The following is a 27610-nucleotide window of genomic DNA, read 5'->3' as shown; positions in this document are numbered from 1 at the left end:
GCCAAAGGCAGCTGCTTAACCAACTGAGCCACCCAGGTGTCCCAACAGTAGTTACTTTAAATCTGATAATTGCAAAGCAGATAACTCCAGCACATAATGTAGTTCCTCAGTCTAGATTGTGTGTGTGTGTGTGCATATGTGTGTGTAAGGGGTGGGCACAGAGGACTTTTTGTTTTAAAACTTACACATGAGGGACACCTGGGTGGGTTAAAGCCTCTGCCTTGGGCTCAGGTCATGATCCCAGAGTCCTGGGATCGAGCCCCACATCAGGCTTTCTGCTCAGCAGGGAGCCTGCTTCCCTTCCTCTCTCTCTCTGTGCCTGCTTCTCTGGCTACTTGTAATCTCTGTCTATCAAATAAATAAATAAATAAATAAATCTTTAAAACTTACGCATGAGGAATAAGAATTTTAATGCACATTTGAATCAAAACCACAGAAGAGAGCCCAATTAAAGCTATGATCCAATGGGAGCTCTCTGTGGCCCAACTGAAGAGAAGACCAAAATTTACAAGGGCAAAATTAAACTGGATAATTGTTCAGGTCATATGCAATAGGGGCAATTGATTTTTTTTTTTTTTTTGATGATTCCAGATAAAAGATAGGGTTTTGTCTCTTATGAGTTCTTGTAGAAATCTTCCATCACCATAGGATTCATTGGTGAATATACATATAAGATCTGAGGGGCATCATGGAAACTTTAGATTCAATTCTTTTTTTTTTTTAAAGATTTTATTTATTTATTTGACAGAGATCACAAGTAGGCAGAGAGGAGAGAGGCAGGCAGAGAGAGAGAGGGGGGGGGGAAGCAGGCTCTCCGCTGAGCAGAGAGCCCGTTGCGGGACTCCATCCCAGGACCCTGAGATCATGACCTGAGCCGAATGCAGCGGCCCAACCCACTGAGCCACCCAGGCGCCCCTAGATTCAATTCTTAAAGATTGGTTTTCCATTTCATTTACTTTTGCAGTATGGTTTACCTCTGTACTAGACATATATGGGTATATCTTTTTTTTTAAGATTTTATTTATTTATTTGATAGAGAGATCACAAGTAGTCAGAGAGGCAGGCAGAGAGAGAGAGGGAAGCAGGCTCCCTGCTAAGCAGAGAGCCCGATGCGGGGCTCGATCCCAGGACCCTGAGATCATGATCAAAGCCGAAGGCAGAGGCTTCAACCCACTGAGCCACCCAGGCACCCCCATATGGGTATATCTTATGTGCTGTTTTCTCTAGAACCTACTGGTAAATGATAGAAAAATTCTTTAAAAAGACCCTGAATTAAATAGACTATTTTGGGTGGAGGGGGGTCCAAATTCACTTAATGACTGCATAAACTTAGGTTAGGTGTTATTTTTGAGACTCAGCTTTACATTATTTAAATTTTCAAAAAGTCAGGTTAACAGTTATTATTTCAGTCCATTCCCTGAGAAATCCTATGGAATGAGTTGGCAATCACTAGTATTCCTATTTTAAGGCCATAAAATCTAGATTTCAGAGAAGTGACTTCCATTGAGTCAAACAGAACAGAGTAGGTTTGAAACTAATAAAAATAGCTGGTATATACTCAACACAGTTCTAAATATCTTATGCCCACTTACTTGATCTTCACAATATCAAACAGATATGGGAGCTATTAATGAATCCATTTTACAGATGAGGTGACTGAGGCATCGTAAGGTAAAGTATCTTACTGAAGGTCACCGCTAATGATGGCAGAGATGGAACTCAAGCCCAGACAACCTGATTCTAGTGCCCGAACACTTAATCACGTGACACACTGCCTTTCTAAGGATAATAAAATCATAAAACTTTTGGTTCCTGCCTTCAAGTTATTTAGACTCTTACAAAGGTAGCGAAAGTATAAATACACTTATCATAAGAATGAGCTATGGTTTCTTTGGAAGGAATAGAATATTGCATTTGGAATGTATATTATTTGAATACTCCTGAATTTGTCTAGTTCTTACAGTCTTGCTTTATAGAGCCTAGAGGCAGAAAATAGACTTATCATACAGCATTTGAGGCTGGAACTCTTAGGATTGTGGTGTTGAAATAAATATGTCTGCTGTTTTTGCTCTAAAACTAACCCAGGCTAAGAATATAATAGGGTTAGGAATTTAAATGTCCATAGCACTCAAACTGTAATTTAAAGCCACACACTTCGGACTTTTCTACCACCTATTCTGCAAGCTCTCTGAGAGTTAACTCCTTTGTCACCGAACCCAGCAATGCCTACTGGGCATGCCCAATGATTTGGTTAGAGCTTCCCATAGAGTTTCACTTCCTTCAGGTTTTACCAGCTGCAAAAGAAAGGAGGAGACGGAGACAAGAGTTAAACAGGGAGAGAACTTGATTCAGCTCAGAATGCCAGTGGCCAAGGCGAGCACGGAAAGCTGGAGAAGACAAGAGGCTGTCGCAGAAAGCACCCTGTCAGACAGACTTGAGTCTGGTCTCCAAGTTGGCGCGTTAGCCGGGTAGGTCCCTCTCACGTCTTCCTGGCACAGCCTAGGCAGATCGTGAAGGTTTGAAGAGATCACTTAGGTTAGGTCCACAGTAAGGGGTGGGGCAGGGACGTTGGATCTGGGGGAAATGCCAGCGACTGTGTGAGTCTTGCCTGTCCCTGCATTCCTCGAAAAGCTGCAGCTTTTCAGGGGTTCGGAACAGGAGACCAAAGCGCGCAAGTAAAACCAGAGCTCATCTTAATCACTGACTCCTTGCCCCCTTCCTTTTAGCTGCCGAGCTCTTCCCTGGCACCCTTTCAGGTACCCTCGCCCAATCACGACTAAACCCCGGAGAAGTGGAATCTCCACACAGGTTTCCGTGGGTCTAGCAGAGGCCTGGGCATGCTCAGTAGGCTACGTGGTTCTCCGGTTCTCTCCCTTTCTCTCTCTCTCTCTCTTTCTCTCTGTTTCTCTCTCTCTCTCTCTCTCTCTCTCGGGGGAGGGTGGGTGGTGACAAGTTAGAAGCTCTTGCGGCAGGTCCCCGCCTCCAGGATCGGGCTTCCCCTGCAAAGGGACGAAGCAAAGGTATAAACACCTCCCGCCGCAGCATCCCGACCTGGAGGGGCTGTGCCCGCCGGCCGAGCCCACCAGTATCCTCGCCTGAGGACGGCCCGCCGCTCTCCATGGTACTGCGGAGAGCTCAGCTCCGCCCTTCTCTTTCAGAAGGACAGCACCCGGCGTCACGTAACCCAGCCTTCTCAGGCTCCACCACTGCCTCCTCCTTCCCAGCTCTTTCCCTCTCTTCCTCCTCCTCCTCCTGCTCCCCTCCGTTGCCTGTTTTCCCCTCCCGCACTCCTGGAGATAGACGCTCAAGCCTGACGCCTCTGAAAAGGCAGCGGCAGTCGCCTTATCCACAGACCTCAGGAAATTCGCTTTGACCGATGCATGCTTCAGGCTCTGGGTCGAGCTAAGGGGAATAACCGGGCAGGTAAAGAAGCTCAATTTGGGTTGGGGGAGGGGATGGGGCGAGGCAACCTGGAGAAGGATATATTTCCCCCTAGTAACTGAGCCAGGATCTGCCACAAATGCACAAGGAAGGATGGGTGGTGGGAGGGTGGAGGAGTATAGATCTTCGTTGTTTTGCATGAAGCTTTTTAAATAGATGGCAAGAAGATGAGATGGTGGAACTGAGGTAGTAACTTAAAGGCTGAATGCAGTGATTTATTGGCAAAAGAAAGAAAACAGACAAGTTAGAAACCAAAGCAATAAAATATGTCTGTATCTACATCTTTATTTCTCTTCTCCATGAGCCCTTAATTTGTGCAGTTGACTCCAGGCTCCAAGAAACTGCACTGGTATTAGAGATGGAGCTTAGAGACTGGGCGGGAAAGCCAGGGAGAATTTGGGTGTGCATTGGTATTGAGGGACTTTGTAAAAGCGAGGGGGGAAAAGGTACTTCTAAAAATTATCCCAAAGATTTCAGTTTCTTTGTGGTGGCATGTATTGAAGGATGCATGGAAAGATACGTGTGCATATGTGTATGTGTGTTATAAACATATTAAAATAAATGCAACTGCAGCGGATGAGCATACTGTATTGATCCTTCCAGTGGCTTGGGAATGAATTTGATTCTGGAAATGAAAGAAAAGATTAATGAGGCTGTTAGTCTGCTTTTGAATTAGAGCGCTTCTTCCTTTGGCTGCATTAGGTTGTTTTTCAGATCCTTTTATTTCATCCTCTAATTTGTGAACTCACCAGGTTTTTCCGGCACCTAGAGAGAATCCTTTCTCCATATAAATACAGATACTCTCTCACACACAATGAGCTTCCTCTAAGAACTGGGAGAGTCAGTTGACCTCCCCAGTGGTAAGAATATATATGTGTTCCCCCCAACTCTATCTCTTAAAAAAATTGTCAAGGTGTGCATTAGCGGAGGAGGGCAGGAGAGGAGGTGAAGAAAGATTTTGTGATCCATATAATATTAATTAATAAAATAATCGGCTCTAGTTGAGTCACACACACACACACACACACACACACACACACACAAAGGTTTTCTAACACATAAGCTTCTGGATGGTTTCAAAGCACTACTCTTAATCTTAAAATTCCAGATTTATTTTGCAAATGACTGAAAAATTGGCAGATGTCCGAGTCCACTTATAAAATGAGAGTATATTGAATAATATGCTATCTTAGGATGATTTTTAAGAGCACCTTTCTTTGGGCTTGGCACAGAAGTAGACAAGATATGGCTGGTGATTGCTGATGGTGTGAAATGTATCAGCCATAATAAATAAGCAATTGAGATTTTTATGTCTTTTTTATTTTTACTGGGCAATGTGTATGTGTATGTATGTGCTGTGCTGTATCTGTGTTGAAAAAGAGAGAACCAGTCATCAATTTCATCTGGGGAGGAACTTGAAGTGGGATCCCCTGGCTTGGTGGTGGCTCTCAGCTGACACCTGTAGGGATTGCTCTGTACTGAAGAGAAATGCTCTCAGCTCCCTCCATGGAGGAGCAGCAGCACAATGCGGTGCCATAAATTACTGCTAGTTTCAGCTTGTAGGAAAAAAAAGTGTTAATTGGATAGTGAGCTTCTATGTCCAGGCAATAAATGTGTGTGTGTATGTGTGTGCAGGGAAGTGGTGTAGTATAGTGGGAAAAGCTGAGGGAAATGCATGTGTTTGCTTGACATGACCAAATGAACCATTTGTGTGTTTTTTTTTCTTTCTTTCTTTTTTTGGGGGTGTGTGTGTGTGTGTCAAAATGTGAGAGTAATGTTTTTGGTAGGAAAAAAAAAAGACTTAAAAGCAACTCACTAGTTATGATTTCTGTACCAATTCAGGAACCTGTCAGATTAGAGTTAAATAAAGAGGTAATTTTATAGTGAGTGATTCAAAGATATGACTTTATATTCTAGCATTCTGGAGGCATAGCAGCTAAGGTGACACACATGCCAACTACTGTTCTGACCACACAAATTCCAAGAACTGACAGCTACATAAGGACTTGAAGAGGAGTTAAGATCACTGCTGGCAAAATATTAAATACTTTACCCATCTTTAAAGGAGTTAATATTATGGCAATTGAGACATAAATGCTACCTCAAATAGATAGGACTCCAGTTAGATGACTTCTCCTATAACAGATTATTCCTTTAATAAAAGGAGGAAAATACTGTTTGAAATTTAAAAGAGAATCCCAAGAAACTGTTGATACTCTTTCTGTGAAAAACATAAAATGGTAAGAATGCTATACAAATCCAAGCCAGCAGCTTCCAGTTGCAGTTTGATCTGCCTTGCCTGTTGTAAAATATATATTAACTGAGTTTTGACTAGGTTGTATTTTTATTGTCCATATTATCAGTACACATCATAAGCAGAAGTCCCTAAAAGGGTCTTTTCTTCTTCTTATATTTTAAAAATTAAACCTTCTCAGAAAAAGTAAAAGATAACCATAAACCTAGATCTATAAAATTCTGAGAGGGTTACCTATTAACAGTTATAATAAACTGCAAGGGGGTAATGACAGATTGTAAAAGTGCAATATTAACTCTTAGGATACATTAGGTCTTCCTTGATAGATCAGGACAAACAAGCCCCTTCCAGTAAGGTTAACTCTGGTTATTTACCTGGTTTCTGAACTGAATAATGATTTATATGATACTATAAATGACTTTAGAATTTAATTTTTATTTTAATTTTCTGCAGATTTTCTGGGTCCTTATAAAAAGACAAAACCAAAATGCATCACCAACACACAACAAACTGATATGCTGGCATCTTAGCTTGGCCTTGCAGAGGGAGAGAGGAAAGAAGAGGAGCTGTTGTGACACCTAACAGCTTCTGGCTATTCCACAGCTTCTGGGTTCAAAACTTACTGTTGGGGAGGGAAAAAGAGAAGTAAAATCCAGCCTGGGAGGCCATGCATAAGGAATTCTGCGTTGGCTACAGTGATGCAGGAAGCCCATGATATGACAGAAGAAGCAGGCCTTTGAAGCTACTCAGGGGTTAAGTGGTGCCCGTACAGAGGCAAGGAACCTTTCTCTCCCTTCTGGTTTGGGACAGCACATCTGGAGGAGAAACACTTGAGGCATTTACAAGTATCCAAGGATCCTGGTTCATTGCTGATTTCTTGTATTTCCCTGAGAAGTATTTGCTTCTCAACAGTCTAACTGCTTCGCTTTTGCCGGGTACCACGGATGGTACCTGGTAGATGAGAGTATTTGAGGAGTGAAGCATCTGTTGACACCACTGATGCCCTTGAACTAGGTCATGGGACTCAGATGGATAAGTGACTTCCCTTGACCTTCTGTTAACGCCTTTTTCAGAACGTTGCTTCCAAAGTGTATCCTCCCTTTGGTCTGGAAGATCTGCTGCTGCCCTGTACAACTTGGGTCTACGTTTTCCAGTTGGGAGGGGACTATCGGGAGAGAGGGAGGGGTTGCTGGAAGAAGAAGAAGAAAAAAAGAGCTAGATAAAGGAGGGTGCATCCCTCCCACTCCTGCCCATCCCCTTACCCTACTTGTTTCCGGACCCTTATTTCTACATCACGGTGTCCAGGACCATTTTGACCCTGTCGGCCCCGGCACCCCCCCGCCGCACCCCAGCCCCGAGCATGGGGACGGCGCTTCTCCAACGCGGGGGCTGCTTTCTCCTGTGCCTCTCGCTGCTGCTCCTGGGCTGCTGGGCAGAGCTGGGCAGCGGGCTGGAGTTCCCGGGCGCTGAGGGCCAGTGGACGCGCTTCCCGAAGTGGAACGCCTGCTGCGAGAGCGAGATGAGCTTCCAGCTCAAGACGCGCAGCGCCCGCGGCCTAGTGCTCTACTTCGACGACGAGGGCTTCTGCGACTTCCTGGAGCTCATCCTGACGCGCGGCGGCCGCCTGCAGCTCAGCTTCTCCATCTTCTGCGCGGAGCCGGCCACGCTGCTGGCTGACACGCCCGTCAACGACGGCGCATGGCACAACGTGCGCATCCGCCGGCAGTTCCGCAACACGACGCTCTTCATCGACCAGGTGGAGGCCAAGTGGGTGGAGGTCAAGTCGAAGCGCAGGGACATGACGGTGTTCAGCGGGCTCTTCGTGGGGGGGCTGCCCCCGGAACTGCGCGCCGCGGCGCTCAAGCTGACGCTGGCCTCCGTGAGGGAGCGCGAGCCCTTTAAAGGGTGGATTCGCGACGTGAGGGTCAACTCCTCCCAGGCGCTGCCCGTGGACAGCGGCGAGGTGAAGCTGGACGACGAGCCGCCCAACAGCGGCGGGGGGAGCCCGTGTGAGGCTGGTGAGGAGGGCGAGGGCGGGGTGTGCCTCAACGGAGGCGTGTGCTCCGTGGTGGACGACCAGGCGGTGTGCGACTGCTCGCGAACCGGCTTCCGCGGCAAGGACTGCAGCCAAGGTAAGGCCCGACGCCTGACCCACCGGGGGGCCTCGGCCTGGGCAGGGCGCGGGGAGGCAGGGCGAGGCAGGTGGGGCCGGCTGGTGCATGGGGACGTCCTTCTCTGGACAGTGCGTTTCAGCTAGTTTCAAGGTGAAGACCTGTTGTTGGCCTCCCTGCCTTAGCACCTCCCACAGCCCCTCCTTTGGCGTTCTCCTCATGGTTGAGCAGCCCCATTTCCGTTCAGTTTTCTCAGGGGAGCCCTTCGTGCCGACCCCGCTCACTTGCAGGTGGCAAGTGGAATGACCTCTCCTCTTGGGATTCCTCGGCTTCTTTGTCAGGCTGCTCCCCCAACTTAACTGGGCCATGGCTCGCCTCAACAACTGCTGTGCTTTCCGCTGCCACCTCTGAGTCCGTAACACACAGGTGTTCCCCCTAAGATGCAGACAGGCATCTAGAAGATTGGGCACACATTTGGTGAAGAATGACGTGCAGGACAGGTTCACTATGGTTGAGAATCTCCGTGTTTGTTATTCATGGTAAAGGACAGAAGGGGAACAGGATTCATAGGAACTGCTTTGCCTTTTATAGGTAAAGTAGAAAGTCCTGCTCCTGGTTGTGGAAAAAGGGGCGTGGGAGGGGGCCCAAGTGAAGGTTTTCTGGATTAGAGGGAGGAGGGTTCTTGGAATTAATGTTAGTTTCTTTGGTTATGTCCAAGTCTAACTTCTGTCAGTTTAGGAAAAATTATGTGATTTCTGTGATTTCTTGAAGTGGGAGACAGGTCAGCTAATATTTAGAAATGTTAGAGATTAAATAACATATTTCTTAATTAGCAGATGTCTTGGGAAGATAAGTAACACAGAAATTTAGACGTTGTTGGACTGGGAAGTTTCTGTAGGCTAATAAACAAGGGATGAATATGAAGGATTGTAAGAGATTTTCTGAGTACATTTAGCTAATGATATTTATCTGAGTCGTGGAGGCCAACCTGCAAATTCTCTTGTTTTTAAGGATTAAAAGTGTGGAATGAAAAACAAATCATACCTAAGTTTTATTTTCTTTCCTTAATAAATAAAATTCATTCTTGTGTCTCCAATATTGCTACATGACAATGACCAAGGAAAAATACGGTATAAATACCGAAAAGCCTATGACCAGAAAGTGACTGATATGAAAAAGATGAAGCATGGATATATTTGTGGCTGAGCAACAGAGGTGTCAGGGTTTAAAGTAGATAGGGCATGGGTGAAATCAAGACAGCACATGGCTAAATGACATTTATGGCTGTAATTGTTTTAAAATAGATTAATTATTAAATCTGATTTTGAAAGCTGTGAGGACAAAAGCTGTAAGTGTGGCTGAATTTTATTGTATAATGTCTTCTCCTGCTTTTTTTGTTTTTTGTTTTTTTGCTTTTTTGCTGACACTTCTAAGAGGAACTAGCCCTTGTAAATCTTATTAGACTTGGCAGTTCTCTCTCATCTGACTTGAAGAGAAATGAAGACTTGATAAAATTTGTAATTGTTTAAACAGCAAAGGGAGTTTGTTAGGAAGGAAAAAGCTGGTCATCAGAAAAAGAAGAGTTCTGTAACCTTCATGGGTTTATGGAAAAAAAAAAAAAAGTAAAGGGCTATTTTATTATTCTCTGCCTTCATGAAGGTTTTTGTTTTCATTTTGTTTTGGCTTTAGTAATTATAGAAGACTGTGTATTCCATGGGCTAGACTGCACTTCGGCTTAACCAGTAAATTTCCATGGGTTTAGTACCAGGCTTTATAGTTAGGTTTTACAAAAATAAAACAGTACATATTTTTCCTCTCCATTATCTAATTTAGTTGTAAATCTTGAATGAAGTAGCTGGTAAATATGATGATTTGCTATTTTATAATTTGAAGCTCCATATCTCTTCACTGGTTAATAGAAATATATTTTTTTAATAGAACATTTTTTATGGGAAAAATTGCTCCACATATTCCATTGCCACTTTAAAATACAGAGCAGAAAATTTAATGAAGGACACATGAGATATAACTTCCTTCCTTAAATTAGGAAACAAATATGACACAATGACAGCTTGTTCTGTGTGGGAGGGTGTTTTAAATTAAAATTTTTATTTTCTTGTGCATTTTAAATGTAGGGATCCAGGGATCATGCATAATCAGGAATACTTAAGAGTGGAGAAAGCGTGGCAAAAGTAATATGTTGAAGAGAAGCAGAATTAAATGTTTCTGAAATGCATTTTATTTTGCCAGTGGATAGGCTCTTTCCATAAAAGGAAGAATTTGGAATTACCAAGATATATAATTGAGCAGTATAGTACCTGATGCTTAAAGTAATTCAGTTCAGAAAAGAAAATCCATCAGGATGGTTCTGGAGCATTGATTCGTTTTGAAAATTTGATCTGAAAACGGAGTGCAAAGATCACCACTAGTCATGAAAGGAAAACAAAAGGCTGGATTCTTTTCATTATCACAGAAATGGGAGATGGACTGATAAAGGCAGAGTCCATCTGCCCAGAAGGATTGGCTCCATTTTTATGTATTTTCTCTATTTCATGTGTGTCAGGTGACTGTTAAATAATTAATTGAGAATGGATGCTTTTCCCTACACCAATCCTGTATTGATGGCCAGAGATAGGTGGTTTCTATTCAGATGAAGTATGGGCAGAGCCCTGCCTCTGGCCACTATTCACACTGATTTCCACATCCTTTTTAAAAACTAATTTGAAAACATATTCTCATTCATTAGAGAAAATTTAGGGAAAAAAAATTAAAACAAACATTCAATAAGATTCAAATTATATCTTTTTCTAACCACAATTTCTTTTTTAACTTAATAAAGCCTAATATTATTTAGTTGCCTTCATATTAAAAATACAGTCAGAACTACTAAAAAGGCAATAATAATATTCTTTCTCTCTCTTTTTTTTTTTTCCTGGCCCAGAATGTCTCGCAACAACTTCTGCAACTATGGTTTTCTAGAATATTTTTATTTAACGAGGTCAGTTTCATCCTTACTCTAATTTATTCAAACCTAGCAAGTTTTATTTATTTATTTATGTAGTGATGGAAAGAGAGCACAAGAAAGGTTATGTGTCAGGACCAGGTTAGTGGCAGAGCCCGCGTACAACTACAGGCACTCTCATTCTAGAGCCCTATATTATCTTCTCTGCTGAATGAGATTTCCATTTTATGAGGGTTGATATTTTTTCAGGTTCAGGGATTATTCAAAAAATATATGTATAAATGGCTGATGAGATAGAACTAACCTATATATCACTTACGATCTTTGACCCTGAAAATGAGCCTCAGAACTCAAGTATCCAAGAATGTCATCTTTCCTGAATGATGGATACCTGTGGGGTATATAGCTTTTCCAGTGAATTATGCTCATCTAAGTGCCCCAGGACCATTATTATTTAATAAGTCTCTACTTAAGAGGACTAATAGTTTCTTAGCAGCTTAAAAGAATTAGTGAATTTCATGGCTGTCTAGCTTAAAAATGAGAATAAAAAGCTGATCAATAAGAAATAAAGTTATACTTTTAAAAATTTGCAGGTTTCATGTATTTTAGGGTCATTTATACTAAAATTTCATACTAGACTCTTCAGTGTCACTTTTATTTACTTTCCCTATTTAAATGGACATAAACACATATCCTTAAAAGGACTATTTACTAAATATTACTAAACATGGTAGTATAATAGATGTCACTGAATAAAGCCCATGCTTTCTATGACTTTACTAAGGTGATCAGATAGACAACCATATTCACTCAGTCATATCTGCATTCATTTCTTTATTCAGCACGTAATGATTGAATGCTTTTTATGTGTCTGAGTAGCAGGCTCAGGTAAAAAAATATGTGAGTAAACGCTCAGAAATAGTTCTTACTTTGCTAGACCTTGCATGCCAATGAGGAGACATAGTTATTTAAAAAGTAGATGGAAACTTAAAATGGTGGTATGTATTTTGGAAGACAAGATACATACACAATACATAATATTGTGAGAACTTAAAATAGTGTGAACTAACCTAATCAAAGAAGGTTTCCCTGAAGATTGAGGTTTAAAGCTGAGAGACAAGAAGGAGTAAACCATGTAAATGTAGAGGAGAAAAGCCTGGTATAGGAGTTGGCCTGGCATATTCTAGCAACTGAGAGAAGGCCCTGGAATATGGAGGTCTTAGAGGAGTAGGCCTGGGTCTTGCAGACCCTTCTAGACCATATCAAGGATTTGAATCTTTATGGTAAGTGTGATAGAAAAATAATGGAAAGAGTTTAGTGTTTATTTGACACCTTTGTCAAATTTATACTTCAAAAATGTCACTCTGGCCACACATTGATAGGGGGTCAGAGTAAAAGAGAAAACATTATTTTCTGTTTGTCAGTTAATAAAATTTGTTTAAGCACCCACTGTAAGCTGTAGACTGAATAGGGGAACATAGGGAAAAACAAGATTGTTTCTTTAAGGAAGTTAGAATCTTGTGAGTTTGGTTACATATAGAAATCTATATGTTCATTATTAGGAACGCTTGATTCTATCTGTGAAAATTATCAGAACACTTTCTGTGGTTTATCATGTAGTTTCCCCAGATAAACCTAGCAAATCTATAGGCTTTTGGAGCCCATTGGCAATGTCATACTATGTTGTACTCTCTAAGAGCCTTACTCAATATGTCTTTCTTGTGACAGTGTATAGTGGTTTATTTTGATTCTAGGCTTTCAGTATTTTAACTGCTGCAATAAAGAAAAATATTACATAGGTACTTAATTCTTGATTTATTCTGTTTCAGAATTTTTATTAAGAAAGCCTTTAACACAAAAACATTTTTAAAAACTATCACCCTCCATATAAACTAATACATTCATTCCTCTCAATCTTATATTTAAAGAGTGATTCTTACTATATTTATTCCGGTGTGTAGATATAGATATCTAATCGGCCTATTCTATTTAAGATTTGTCTTTGAGGCTCTCCTATAAGTTAAGGTTATTTACATGTATCTGCAGAGAAGCTAGGTAATATGTTCGAGCTTTAAAAGCTTAAGTAAGATGTTCTTGCAGTTATTATAAACAGATTATATTTTTTACCGTAAATTTATATATATGCCAGTGAAATCATGTTCCAGTTTTGGATACCTTTAGAGAAAGTGTAATAATAAACTGATAAAAAAAATGATTGACTACAGAAAGGACTAACACTATATAATATTTATGCTCTTCTTAGCTGTATTGTGAGAAGCAGCACCCTGAGCTACACTAGTTCCTGAAAAGCAGTCATTGGCCCATTCTGTGTTCCTTTCTCAGTAAACATTTGGTGGCCACACCTTAACTCCTATAAATATTCATTGGAAATTAAGTATCATAGATACTTAACGTTTTGTTTTATTCTTGAGATATAAAGCTGCTGTTTGAAATTTCTCTGCAAACTTTATTTTCAAGAAGTGCACATGTGTTTTTGACATAATTAAGTATAAGTCATTTTTGCGGTCTAAAAATTTTCAGTTCATGTTCACTTCAGCACATATTCTAAATGTTTAGAGTTTGCTGTACAAAACAATATTATACAAACCTCATATACTTTTTTTCTTGTGCACTTATATATAATTTTACAGCTCGGTCCCTTTTCTATTACTCAAAACACAAGAATTGGTAAATTTCTTGGTCTTTGCTATATAGTAAGACTTAAAATATCCCAATTAGGTTTTGGGGAAGAAAAAGGTTTTTTGGATAATTGTGTTAGAGCTCTTCAGAAATTGCGTGGCTTTTTTTTTCCCCCCTCACTTCTTTTAAGCATAGATTCCATGTGTTCTACTTGAATATGGGAATGGGTGCAGTGTTCTCTCAAATCCTTTTCTTGCCTTGGTATTTACACAGTGTGGGCAAACAGAATGTGGCAAGGTGTCTGAACAACTAAATTCCAGATGTGGTATTGCCTCCAAAGCACTGTTAAAAGTAGAGTGAGATCACCGATGCTCTGCATTTCAGTTTTCAAGATTGTAAACTGAGAAATACATAATCAGGCAACTAATACATTGTGAACTTAGGCTGACTTATTTCAGAGTATGAATAGTTAATAGGTGAAAACTCCCAGAAAAACGTGAACATTGGGAAGAAATATCTAATGACAGCAAGGGTAGATGCCTCTAAAGTGTTGTAAATGTTAATAGTGAAAATGTTAAGCATGTTTCTATAAATCTATGTTGGGGTCATTTTAGAGGGAGTTTAGATCATTCATGCCCAATAGTATATATAAGATTTGGTGGAGTTTTCTTATTACACACTGATACATTGGTACAGACAAGCTGAGTAAAGAGGGCATTCGTCTCTTTGTTTCTTCTTTGTAAAATCTGAACAAATGAAATAATTTAATATTGGGGGAAAAAAACCATTACGAGTCTAACCATAACTCTCATAATATTCTCCAAATCTACAAAAATATGTGGTTTCTCCCCCCATATAGTAGACCTAAAATTATTTAAAAAGATGCATTAGATGCCCCTCTTTTCTTGGTGCCATAAGCACCTCTTGTGTTTGAAAAAAATTTGAAATTGTTCTGTTTAGAATTGTAAGTTATTCTAATTATTGTTTAGTGCTTACTGAGTGAAAAGCATTGTACAGTGTGCTTTGTCCATCTTAACCTTATTTATACCTACACATTCTACGTGAATAGGTTTTATAAAATTCCCATTTTACAGAGGAGAAAATTGTGGATTAGAAAAGCTGCCTTGCCAAAAGGCACATAGTTCATGGCAGAGCTGAAATCCGAGCCCAGGTGTGTCCATTACCCCAGCAGGCAACTCTGTCCATTATATGACATAACCTGTTTTACTTAATAAACAGCTAGTCGATGCTGGGAATTTGTTTTGGGTTGTCAGCCTGCTGCTGGTATGAATGGCTGACTTACAATAAAGACTTCAGGACTGAAGATTGTGGCAGACCCTTACATTTAGTGCCATTTCGTAATGTCATGATAATAATGAAACAGAATAGCTTGTCAGGATTCATTGCACTTTGTTTCTATAACTTGCTTATTTGCTGCTTTTGTTGACCTTCTATTAATATTATGCTTAATGGGTTGATGTTACTTTAATGCAACTAGAAGTAAATCCCCAGTGTATTGCATTGGAAGAACTACAGTTTTTAATCTCCTGAATGAAAATACTTAGTTTTCACAAAACCAGCAACACAGAATTTGCATCCGCTTCAGAGTCTGGGAGATAACATTATTGAAATTATCGAAGTCCATGGTGATTTAGCACAAGTACAAAGATCTATCCCCATCACATAAGCAGACACTTAGACTTGCTGAGTTAGAACGTGGTTCTGCTGAAGGTTTAGATGATGGTACACTGGGCATTTAATTGAAATTACATAATGAGAAGGTAGTGTCTCTTTGGATAAGTTTGGCTTCCCAACACATTGCCGAAAATTGAATTCAAGAGCAGTTCTTAAGAGTTAGAAAGATGTATTCCCTATGCTATTTCTGGTATATATGAGAAGCTATTATTGGAAAGAAGTGGGAGGAGAACAAGACTGACCTGGCAAGCCAAAACGCTGACCTGGACTCTTGTCTAGTAACTTGTGCTCAAAACTGTCTGGACTGTAATTAGAAATGCACTGACGCCACATTACAGGAACCAGTGCAACTTCAAATAGCACTTTCTTAGGTTGGTTCCCAGGAGGGATCTGGTGGTCCAAAAGTTAAAGGAGGAGCTGCCAAGAAGAACAGTTGCTTCACAAGCGCCCTAACATCAGGCGGGGCTTTCTGTATTTAATTATAGGCATAATGAATTCTGTGTGGATGACATTCCGTAACAGAAACAGCACTGATCACAGTTTAGGAGCTGCTGTTGTGGATGACCTAACAAGACCAGGCCTTGTATGTGGAACCAGCTAAGTTTAAGTGTTACTCAGACTTTGCTGGATTCAGCAGAATGAACTGCCCCAGTCCAGCAGAGGCAAGGAAAATAAAGACTCATGTTTTTCTCCTAAGTAATGATGTCTCTCTATAATTAAGCATGCCTGGACTTTCCTTAGGGGAATAGCTGGCATGGTAGCATATAACTATAGCTGCCATATGGAAGATAGTACTTTTCAGCTTAGACTCTTTATCTGAATGCAACATTGGTTTGTTTGTTTTTTTCCCAGGAAATAATGTGACTATTTAAAATCGTTGCATGTGAACCTTAAGGGACTAAATGTTTAATCTATACAACTGAAAACATTGTAAAAATAGGATGTAACATATTGTACATTGTAAATGTTAAGACATGAACCCCTATTTTAAAAATTGGGTCAACTTCCTGTGACCTAGAGTTCTAAGATTTTTAAAATGATGAAAACATGTACTTTTTAAATAGTCTATGTAATATATATTTTTTTCTACACAAGACCATAGAAACCTAAAAAGTCTGTGTTTATAGTAAGACACATGACTTTCTGTGACCAGGCATGGGATTTGAAATTTTGAAGTTTTTACAAAGTACCATTTTCATATTATTGATTGACAATATCCTAACAATTCCTGGGGGTTATATGAAAATCTGACTATATTAAGTCTTGCTCTAAGATTGTTCTGACAATAACCAAGAGTAATTTGCTTTGATGGAATTTTAGCTATCATTATTAAATATTAGTTATTATTTAACTCTTTATTGGAATGAGCCACAATTATGTTGAAACACATGGAAAAAATTAAGCTAATATTAATAATGACATTTTAAGACTTTTATCCATAAGAAAACTACGGGGTTAAACTCATTTAATGAGCTCCCAGTGAGTTCAAAATAAGCCATCCACCACAGGGATATTTCAAAAGAGTGATCTGGGTAAAAAACAGCTCCCAAACCTCTCTTACCAGAGTAGTTGGGAAATCTATAAGAATTTTAGTTGTTAATATTTAAAGGAGTCTTGTGTAAATTTTAATATGCCTTATTTGTCAGTTTCTATCATTATATGAGAATTTTTAGATTCATACATCATTAATTTTCTCTTCCTCTGGCCTCTTCAGTGTTTGTTTAGATTAGAATGGTGGAACTAAAATAATATGGCTTTTTTGTTTCCATCACAGTTTCTATTTTTTGGTTTCAAATAATATTTAAAGTTGTTTTTTATTGTTGCTGATGTTTTTCTTTCCACTTGAATTTCATCCATTGTTTTCTCTTCTACTCTCTACATTGATTTCCTTCATAAAAACACAGACAAGAGGTAGAGCTTCAAACATATGAGTAATTCTTCATCTGGGAATGGCACTTCTCTCTGACTGTTAGCTGAGAGCTGTGCGCTTTCCCAGAGGTCATTAGAAATAAAGAATGATGGGCACCTCCCCTTCTCCTAGACCCCAAATGTTATCCATCCTGGACAAAGTCCTTGTTTGTATAACACAGAAAATGCTGTGTTTCTTCCTAAATCGAGGCAATAAAGATTTGGATTGGGGCCAAATATACAATCCTGTAGTGTCTTCTGCCCACAAGGGATGGAGGATTGAAGGATGATGAAACCTCAGGGAAGCTGTGGAGCTCAGGATGTGTAATAATTGAGAAAATGAGACTGAGAACTGAAAGAGGAACAGGAGATAGGAGAAAAGAAGATGATTGGGGAAGAAAATGAGTGCTGGAAGAAGAAGGTAAATTGAGAGAGAGAGAGAAAGAACAGAATTTGAAACAACAAGAATACTAAGAACTAGTGAATTAAAATAAGAAACATCACACATCTGGTTAGTGGAGGAGGGGACTAGAACATGAATTTCTTGACTGCTAGACCTGAGATTGTGCTGGAGAGCTAGGAGGAGGGAAGAAGACATGGACAGTACATTATCACCTAAAATTAGAGCCACATAAAATATAATAATTCCTTAGTATGTTCTGGCAAGATGTCATTGGACTTGATCCTACTAACAACAGGGACAGTAATAGCAAAATCTTGCATAACTCATACCCATTGTCAGGCACTATTTTAAGCTCTTTATACATACTAATTTATTTAATCCTCCCACAACCCTTTAAAGTAGGTGCGATTTCCCCCAATATACAGCTGAGAAAACTGAGGTACAGAGAGATTTTTAAAATCACTCCTTTCACACCCTGGGAAATTGCACAGTTGGCATTCAGACCAGGGCTATGTGACCTCCTGTGGACATGCCCTGAACTTGTAATTCATTCTTTTTCAGTAATAACTGAATGTACATCCTCCACACTCTCTTTCGCATATGAGAATTTGCCCTGTGTCTAAACGATGCCTGTATAAACCAGTGCAATTTCATTTTCTCTCCTTCTCAGTATTCCATCTAAGTGTTTAATAACTTTTCCTAGGCAGAATTTCTTCTTTAAATTTAATGAAAATCCGTTCTCTGCTGACATAAATTAATTTCTTCTTGTTATGTCCTCAGTGGAAATAAAATTCAAGTAGTCAATATCTCCTTGAATTATCTTTATCTGTTTAAGAGAAAGAGTGCTGTCTTCACTGAGCTAAAAATGTTTCAGATCCCCCTTCTGTGAAACTGATCTGACATTCAGCCTCCTTGTCCTAATAGCCACCTGCTTTATTTATGTTACTCACTATGTTTCCTCTACTAACTAATGCTTTTCCAATTCTTAGTTTCCCAGACCTGGGACAACCCTCCCTTTTGTTCATCACATGCTGCACTTTCACTGACTCCCTAACCTTTCCTTTTGCTTCTTTCTGGCTTACTAATTTCCCATTATATCTTGAAAGTACCAAGATAGATCTATATCTATCTATGTCTATGTGTATATCTATATCTATCTGAGCAGAGAGTTTCTAAAGTCCTTAGTAGGTGGTTGTTACTTGGCAGTTAAAAACAAAAACAAAATTGCCTCTTACTAGTGTCTGTGGATCAGGCAGTCTAGAATTGTGTAAAGGGAAAGGTCTTGATAGCATTGCATTTGTTAGCAGGAAAAGTAGGCCAGAAAAATATGAGTTGATAAACAGAAAATAGAATATGGACTAAGGAAACCTGGCATTGGTAGTCTGGTCCACAGAGGACTACACAGTAGAAATGAATTTGAACAAGAAGTGTGTTGATTTAGGCCTAAGGAAAAACAAAACACAACAAACCACCATTTGCTTGTAATTCTAGTATAAATGTGAGAACAGCCTACAGAAGTGGGGGTGGGGGGTGAATCTCTATTCCTGGAGATCCTTAAAAATAGCTTAGATACATGACTAACAGTTTTAAATTGCTTAGGATTTCCCTTTCTCTGGTCAGAGGCTTGGACTAAATGACCTTCAGAATACATTTTCAGCTCTTATATCAGTTACATAAACAATCAGACTTTTTGGAAAACATTTAACACACAGTTCTCTCAAATATGAGATAGAAATAGCCCAAAACAACCCCCCCCCCAACAAAAAAGCCCAAATTATCCACTGGCAACAAACAAACAGAAAAAACGACTTTAAAAGGTATCTGAAGTTATAATTCACAGATGCATTTGTTTAAAATATGGCATTAACTGCCACAAGAGAACTTAGTTCATTAATTACTTCTCAGTTGCCTTAACCTGCTGTTGCTGCACATTAAGTGTCCCCGGAGTAGACTCTGGGCAGACACTTGGCCCACATGTTTGCCCTGAGCCAGCCACTTTTGTCGTCCTCTCTACACAGTGGATTGCCCCAGTTTCAGGTTTCCTTGAACGTGTTTGAGCTCGAGTTACAGCAGCTGCCTGTGTCTCAACTCAGTTCACACTTCCGCTTGTTCACTGTGCCTTCTCTAGGGTTTCCTCCCTAGACTGAATCCACCCCCCACCAGGTGTGGTGCTCCTGCTCTGCTGCCCAAATTTGGGCAGCGTGGCCATGTGATGCCCTCCTGTATCCATCCTTTTCTATTCTGTGTCAGTTACTCTTTCTTTGGGAAACAGAGATTTGGATGGAAGGGTTTTTTGTCACTGATGCGAATTCTTCCTGGAGGAAAATGGAATGAGAAGGCGAAAAAGTAATTTTTTTATTTAAAAACAAAATAAAATAAAACCAAAACAACCACAACATTAAAAAAACACGTGTTCTTGGGCATTCTGTAATGTGCATGGTTTCTTAGTACAACAAGTTACATGAACCAGAAATCTTGTCTCATCTTTGAGCCCTATGTTTTTTGCTCGTTGATGAATTCATTCATCATTCCCAAACCACTTACTAAGAAGCTGTTCTACACATGGTAAGATCTTAGCACTTACGTAGCTGTTCACCTCTATGTTCTCAGTCCTTTTGAAGTCAAAATTTGGAAGCACAAACCAAAGTGTTGAAACCTAAATACAGGTATAAAATATTCAGGAAGCAACAGTATGAATAAAACTTACTATTATCACAATGTATGAAGACCTATAATAGGGTGCACATGTGTACGATTTAGTGATATATTGATTTTCTCAGTTGTAGTAAAAATGAGCTTTGCTTTTGAAAAATCTAAAAATCTACGTGTGGTGGTATGCCTATAAAGAGTGACAACCATGTGGATCCTTTTAAAAATTATAGTTCATGGGTTGTCTCACACTTTGAATTAGGTTACCATAATTTCAAGTTACTCCAATCATTGGATTTTTCTATACCTCAAGAAAACAGTTTGTGGTGAGTCATTAGGTACTTAGGATGGGTAGAAAAAGCATCAGATTAACAAATACTTTTTTGGCATAAACTAAAGGGAAACTTGTTTTACCTTTTGGTGAGATACTATGTTTTGGTTCACAACTTTCAAAGGGAAAGAAGTCACATTCTAATGGGGTACGCTGGCAGATACATGCCTGATTGCATAAATTTGTTGCATGAATGCAATAAGTGCTGTCACCGGTGTGAGCAGATACAGTCATGTGCTCTCTGTAACCTAAATTCACTTGATTCTGCTGATACACTGTTTCAGCTTCTTCATCCATCAGGATTGTTGTTATAATTTTTACTACTTTTCCTAATCCCAAGCAGTACTCCTCATTTCCCCACCCAAAGCATCCCTCTCTACTACTGGGATGGTCTTTTAAAAGTGGTATTTTTCTTTTGGCTTAAGGATTAAGGAGAAAGCACACATTCTTAAGAGTGGCACCAAGTACTTTTTGAAATCTGTGTCTGATCTTTTCAGTCTCATTTCTTACCACTTTCTCCCAACAGAAGCCTTGTGATGGAAGCCAACATTATTTGTATTATGAATAATTATGGTATTTACATGTCTTGGAGCCCTTTCTAGCGCTATTCTTTCTAGACCAAAAGCCTTCTGTCTACCCTGAGTGAAATTCCACCCATCATTCATGACTCATCTAAAAAATCTTTCTGAAATTCTCCCTGATGTTCTTCCCTGACCCTCCTGCAGAGCAAATGCTGGCTTTGTGTTGATCTTGGTTCATACAATATTGCACTCCACACATTTTATTATAGTTATTTAACACCCCACCATATTTCTTCATGTGATTCTAAGTCCCCAGGGGAGCACTTATACTCCTTTTTATTACTCTGTTATATAAGTAAGAGCCAGCAGACTAGCCCGTAGTAGGAGCTCAATAAATGTTAGCAAATTTAATTAGGTTCAAGATTTTAAGAAGAAAATATTGAAGATAATGGTCAGAGAAAACAAATAAGTAGTTCTTTAAAAGAGAAATACAAAAAGCCAATACATATAGGAAAAGAAGCTTGATCTCCATAAGTAAAGCAAAATAAATTAAAATGAGGTTGTTATTTCTTGCTTAGTGGATTGAAATTAAAGAGCATGATTGTACACAGTGTTGACAGAGATGTGGTAATTATAGGCTCTCTTATGCTCTTGCACATCTTTGGTTGGAGTGTGAGTTATGACAACTGTTTTTAGGGGAAATTTACCAGTAGCTATGACAATTTAAAATGTGTGTATTCTTTAACAGGGCAGTTCCCCTTCTAGGAATTTTTTTAACAGAAATACCTGAACAAGTCTCACAAATGTATGATTGCAGGTACATATTGCAATCATCTGTAATGGTAAAAACAAGTAAGTGGAATCAATTCAAAGATTAATTAACATCGTAATTAGCTAACTAAACATTGGTAGGCCCATATATAATGTCTCACAACATGATATAAGTGAGATACATCTATATAAAGTAGGATGAAATATGTTAAAATATATTGGTTAGTAAACATGATCAAATTGCAAATATACACACATACATATATGTATAGTATACACAGCTGGATTGTATATATATATATATATATATATATATATATGTATTTATGTAAAAGAGGTAAATAACTTGTAAAGATCAGATGTTTCACTGTCTTCACAGAGAGGAAAGAAAAAAATCTATTTAAATTGCTGTAAGAAAAATATATTTGCAAGTACTAAAACTAGATTAACAAAGGATGTTGGTGACTCTCCATCTTGAGGGATTTTCAATAAGATTTTGAAATGTCAAACTAATAGCCCATTTCAGAAGATCAGACTCACTCTATGACTTATCAAGGATTTGTATTATCACTCTAGATTGAACATTCTCTTATAGAAATAAAAACAGAATGTTCATGTTGTCAGAACAAAATATGGCATTAACCATTCAGGATATATTCTGAAAGAATATCACAGAAGAGAGAATTACAGAATTTCAATCCTATATAATTCCAAAGATTGATTGATCAATTGATTATTTATTTAATTAACTTGTATGCATTTGTCAGGCTGTATGATCATTCTTCTGGCATTTAACAGAGGCATCCTAATAAGGTTCATGGTCTGGAAGCAGATAGAGTATTTCTTCTCAGCAGAGTGATTTCTGTTAATGTTCCATTTACAACATTTCCCTCTGCCCTCATCTTCTCTGAAAGGAAACTTGAGAGATGGCTGAATAAGTCAGCATTGAGTCCCAAATTGGCTTCATCGTCAAGTGTATTATCATTCTTGTAATGGCTTCTCTTCCTAATGGAACTTCTAGAAACATCTGAGAAGTTCCAAATGACTGACAAGGCTTGTGTGCTTTACTTCATACACGTGTATGTTATCAATAATTACTTAGTTGACTCTTTAATTTGTCTAAATTTGTGCAGGCATAATGGAAACTGACAATGCAATTTTCCATTGAAAATTGTAACTGGATGACTAAGCTGAGCAATTCACCTCCTTCCCATTCCTTTTGTACAGATATCTTATGCTACACCAGGATGCCTATACTTTGAAAATAGCTCATCTATATTCATTCACCCATGCATATAAATTGATTTGCATGCTCCTTTTGCAGTTTCCAAATATGCATTTGTTGCATAAAGTTTTTCATATCTATCCCAAAATGGTTCTTTTACCTCTTCCTCAGAGATTTAGTTGGTGTGAGCCAACTACACATGCTATTCAGGTGCCTGTGCAACTAAATTTCTATAGAAAATGCTAAAAACCTATAGAGGAAAGACAGATCTTTTATTAGTCATAATTTCTAGCTTAGATCTGGCCTTTATGGGTCACCTCCTTGAAATTATTCAGGGCAAGATTAAAAGTAAGTGGCAAGAATTTATTTAGATATCCAGATTATTTACCAATTCATGATTTCAGTAGGAACTAAAGATATTTGGTAGAATGATTAATTGATGAATTATATATATGAGTATATATATATATATATATTTTTTTTTCTCCCACCAACTAGCTAAGGAAACATTGGTTTCTTTTCAGTGTCTCTGATTTTCCCACTTAAAATAAAACAAGACAAAACTGCAAACTAAAGTTAAAACAAGGGCGCCTGGGTGGCTCAGTGGGTTAAGCCGCTGCCTTCGGCTCAGGTCATGATCTCAGGGTCCTGGGATCGAGTCCCGCATCGGGCTCTCTGCTCAGCAGGGAGCCTGCTTCCTCCTCTCTCTCTCTCTCTGCCTGCCTCTGCCTACTTGTGATCTCTGTCAAATAAATAAATAAAATATTTAAAAAAAAAATAAAGTTAAAACAATAATGTGATTTACCTCCACAAAAAAATCCTAATATTGTTACTAAAAATATAAATTTCAAGTACAAGCTTTTAAAAGAGTCTAACAAAATGTTTTGTGACTATGACCACTTCAAAAAAGTTAAAATACTTTAAGTTGAGAAATTATCATTATTTTGATGACTTTTAGTATTCATAGATAATCTTTATACATAATTTTTTAAATTATGTGTTATATGAAGTAAAATTAATGTATTTTTAAAGAGCCTTGAGTAGCAGTGTGTAAGAGGAGGAAGAGATTAATGTTTACTGATTGTTTCTTATGTATGTTGTCCCATTTAATTCTCACCCCTAGACTTGATTTATTAATTTTGTTTTGCATTTAACAAAAATGCAGAGTGTGTATGCAGCAAGGAGAGAATTTGAACACAGGCTTTAAACCCCAAGGCCTCTACAACCCCACACTTTTCCCCCTGTGTCTCCACGGTCACCACTCACAGCTTTAGAATAGCTTGTGTAGATCCTGTGGTGTCATCTATACAAATGATCAAGAGTCACCCTCCTTTTTTGGAGAGCATAATGGCATTTGAGATACTCTTAAGCTTTGCAGGTATTTCTTTTATTTGGAATTTGATTTTAGCCAATTTGTCTTTCATATTTTTCTTTATACCTCATCTCTTTTATGTATGGTTGACTGTATTTCCCAACTAAATGATGTATTGCTGTTAATGATCAAGAAGAAACCTGTAGATACAGTTTCCAAAGACTTTACGGGAAGACTATAGGCAACCTCAACATACATAGAGTCCCTGTTTTTTATTCTTATTTTCTTCATCAGACCATAATTATATTCCTGATTTTGTTTTTTCCTTCCACTCTATGAAAGAGTAATTATTTTTTCTACTGTTTCTTTCTCTTTTAAGGCTATGTCATCTTGTGATTTTTTTTACATTATATTTTGGCTTATTTTTCATCATAAAAGATCCATAAACATCATAAAACAATGTACCTACTAAGATGACAGTTTTGAAAAGAAGGAAATATCTCAAATTTTTTTCTTAACCTCTGCAGACTACTTTCTGTTCTAAGGATTTGTTCACATTTTAGTTAAATATATTTTATGATATTTTATCTCAATTTACCCAGTTTAAGAAACAAAGATTCCTGTAAAAACTCATTCTGGGGGTACCTGGGTGGCTCAGTGGGTTAAAGCCTCTGCCTTCAGCTCAGGTCATGATCCCAGGGTCCTGGGATCAAGCCCCATAATGGACTCTCTGCTCCGCGGGGAGCCTGCTTCCTCCTCTCTCTCTCTGCCTGCCTCTCTGCCTACTTGTGATCTCAGTCTGTCAAATAAATAAAATCTTAAAAAAAAAACTCATTCTGTGAAAACGTTCATTTAACCGGTATTGTTCTTTTCTCCTTTCAGAACTCTGAGTTGTCAGTAATTCCACAAACATAAAAAAAGGAAATAATATGTCAAACACATGGGAAAAGGATATACGTGAAAGTATGTTCTTAAATGCATAGTGGTTAACTATGTATTATGCATACTTTCCCTTAACCCTTAATAGTTTTTAGATAACTTAGTTTGACTTTGGCATTTATTTCATAAATGACTCATAAAGAAAGTATATTCTTGATTTTCCTGTCATATCACTAAAACTTCTGTAAATAATTCAGAAATTATAGTGCAAAACATTTTTGGCCCTCCTTAGATTTCAAACCTGGTAAGTGGATATTGCATCAGTTTCTCTTTGGGCAATAATTTTTTCCCTTGGTTTCTACCTATACATTCAGAAAATCCTAGTTTTTTCTAATCCTTTGATAATGACTTGAAAAATATGTCCAATTGCATACCAAAACTAAGATAGTTATTACAAAATGGAACTCTGAAGTAAAAATGGATCAGTAGCTATAGTTTATTATAGTGTCTAAGGTGGTAATCAATGCATCAGAGAGAAAATTTTAAACATTTATGACATTTTAGGTGATATTTAAAGGCACTGAGCTTAGACACTGAGGATGTATTTGTGATTAGATGTGCCTGGTCACTTCTCTCATGGAGTTTATATTTCTTTTGGTGAATACAGAAATATATAAGGTCAGCTACAATACAGAATAACCAACACTAATGGTAAAGTATGTAAACCCAGACTTAGGAGGTACAGAAGGCCTCCCAAAGGATAAGACAGCTAAGGTGAGACTTGAATATGAATAGGAGTTAACTAAGGGAACAGAAGGGAAAAGAGAAAGCATGCAAGAGGAGACTGTTCCTCACTTGTAGAACTGAAAATAGTTTAAAATTTATGACATAGAGGAAAAATGGTGAAAGTGGCTTTAATACAGGCTGCAAACTAAGCTGTGTAAGTCTTGTAAGCTGTGTTGAGGGGTTTGGAACTAACCTTTTGCCCACGTGGTAGAGTGAAAAGAATAGGATGTAATATGATTGTAATCTTATTTATTTATTTATTTATTTATTTATTTATTTAAAGATTTTATTTATGTATTTGTCAGAGAGAGTGAGAACAGGCAGACAGAGTGTCAGGCAGAGGGAGAAGCCGACTTCCTGCTGAGCAAGGAGCCCAATGTGGGACTTGATCCAGGACGCTGGGATCATGACCTGAGCTGAAGGCAGCCGCTTAACCAACTGAGCCACCCAGGCGTCCATAAGATTGTAATTTTAGAAAGACTGCTGTGACTACAAAGGTAGATCTTGGATGGAAAGCAGAACTGGAAATAAATAACTGTGGACCCAAATAAGATAAAGGTTCTCGTTAGAAAGTTCTGTGACTGCCGGTAGATGGGTACATGTTTGGAAGAGTGTCCACTTCCACTGTATCTAGAACCACTACAAATAGTGTAGGCTTGTTTTGGGGAATAAGGAAAGGCCTAGAATTGAGTAATTAGGAAATGGGTAGGCTAATTGTTGACTTGGGATGGAGAGAATGAGAAGAAATGAAAATGGGAAGCATACAGTGAAATCCAGAGGAAGGTGTAGGTTGTAGATCAAGTTAACAGAGTCATCGGAGGAAACCTGGAGTGGCAAAATGAGCTTATTACAGTAAATAAACTGGCTAATTTTTGCAATGAGCTAGATATAGGCAGACATGCATATTCTAGTAACTATTGGACATACTTTATCTTTTTTTTTTTTTAAGATTTTATTTGTCACAGAGAGAGAGAGAGAGAGAGAGCGAGCACAAAAGCAGGGGAATCAGCAGGCAGAGGGGGAAACAGGCTCCTTGCTAAGCAGGGAGCCCAAGGTGGACTCGATCCTAAGACCCTGGGATTATGACTTGAGCCAAAGGCAGATGCTTAGCTGACTGAGCCACCCAGGAGTCCCTAAGATTTTGCTTTATCTTTTGATGTAATTCATTAAGTTTCACTATCCTCTAAAATTTATATCCCTCAGGACTTTATCCCTTCCTCTGATTTGTTTCCATGGTTACAAACCACAGTTTCCTTCTCATCCAGACTTCCCAGTTATCTTGGCCTAAGTTTGCCTCTAGGTGGGTGAAGAAGTGATTCTCCCAGTTTCTGATATCCCTTTAGTTTCAGATAATATATTTATATCATAATATATAGGTGATGGAGAAAGAAATAACAGTAAATTGTTGTATTTCCAAATTTCTTTTTTAACAAATGTCTATTTATAAAATTATGTAATTTAAAGTTACTTTCATGAGGGGCGCCTGGGTGGCTCAGTGGGTTAAAGCCTCTGCCTTAGGCTCAGGTCATGATCCCAGGGTCCTGGGATCGAGCCCCGCATCGGACTCTCTGCTCAGCGGGGAGCCTGCTTTCCTTCCTCTCTCTCTCTGTGTCTCTCTGCCTACTTGTGATCTCTGTCAAATAAATAAAATCCTAAAATAATAATAATAATAATAATAATAAAAATAAATAAATAAAGTTACCTTCATGAAACTTAATTTTC

At 38.7% G+C, this 27610-nt stretch overlaps 1 protein-coding gene across 27 annotated transcripts in view; it reads left to right on the top strand.

Annotated features, from left to right (window-relative positions):
* The first annotated feature begins 2967 nt into the window (after window positions 1–2967).
* NRXN1 (neurexin 1) overlaps window positions 2968–27610 on the top strand; it is a 1166070-nt gene continuing 1141427 nt past the window's right edge. For 20 of the 27 annotated variants that reach the window (XM_032352097.1, XM_032352096.1, XM_032352106.1 and 17 more), the window contains exons 1-2: window positions 2968–3423; window positions 6149–7827. In XM_032352097.1, coding sequence (XP_032207988.1) covers window positions 7056–7827 — 772 coding nt within the window. In that variant the 5' untranslated portion in view covers window positions 2968–3423; window positions 6149–7055. The remainder of the gene's footprint in view (window positions 3424–6148; window positions 7828–27610) is intronic. The other 7 variants (XM_032352105.1, XM_032352090.1, XM_032352080.1 and 4 more) reach the window with 1 other exon arrangement.

This window comes from Mustela erminea, chromosome 7 (genome assembly GCF_009829155.1).
Source record: "Mustela erminea isolate mMusErm1 chromosome 7, mMusErm1.Pri, whole genome shotgun sequence".
NCBI lineage: Eukaryota > Metazoa > Chordata > Mammalia > Carnivora > Mustelidae > Mustela > Mustela erminea.
Note: the sequence above shows the minus strand (reverse complement) of the source record. Positions and strands in the feature narration are given on the sequence as shown.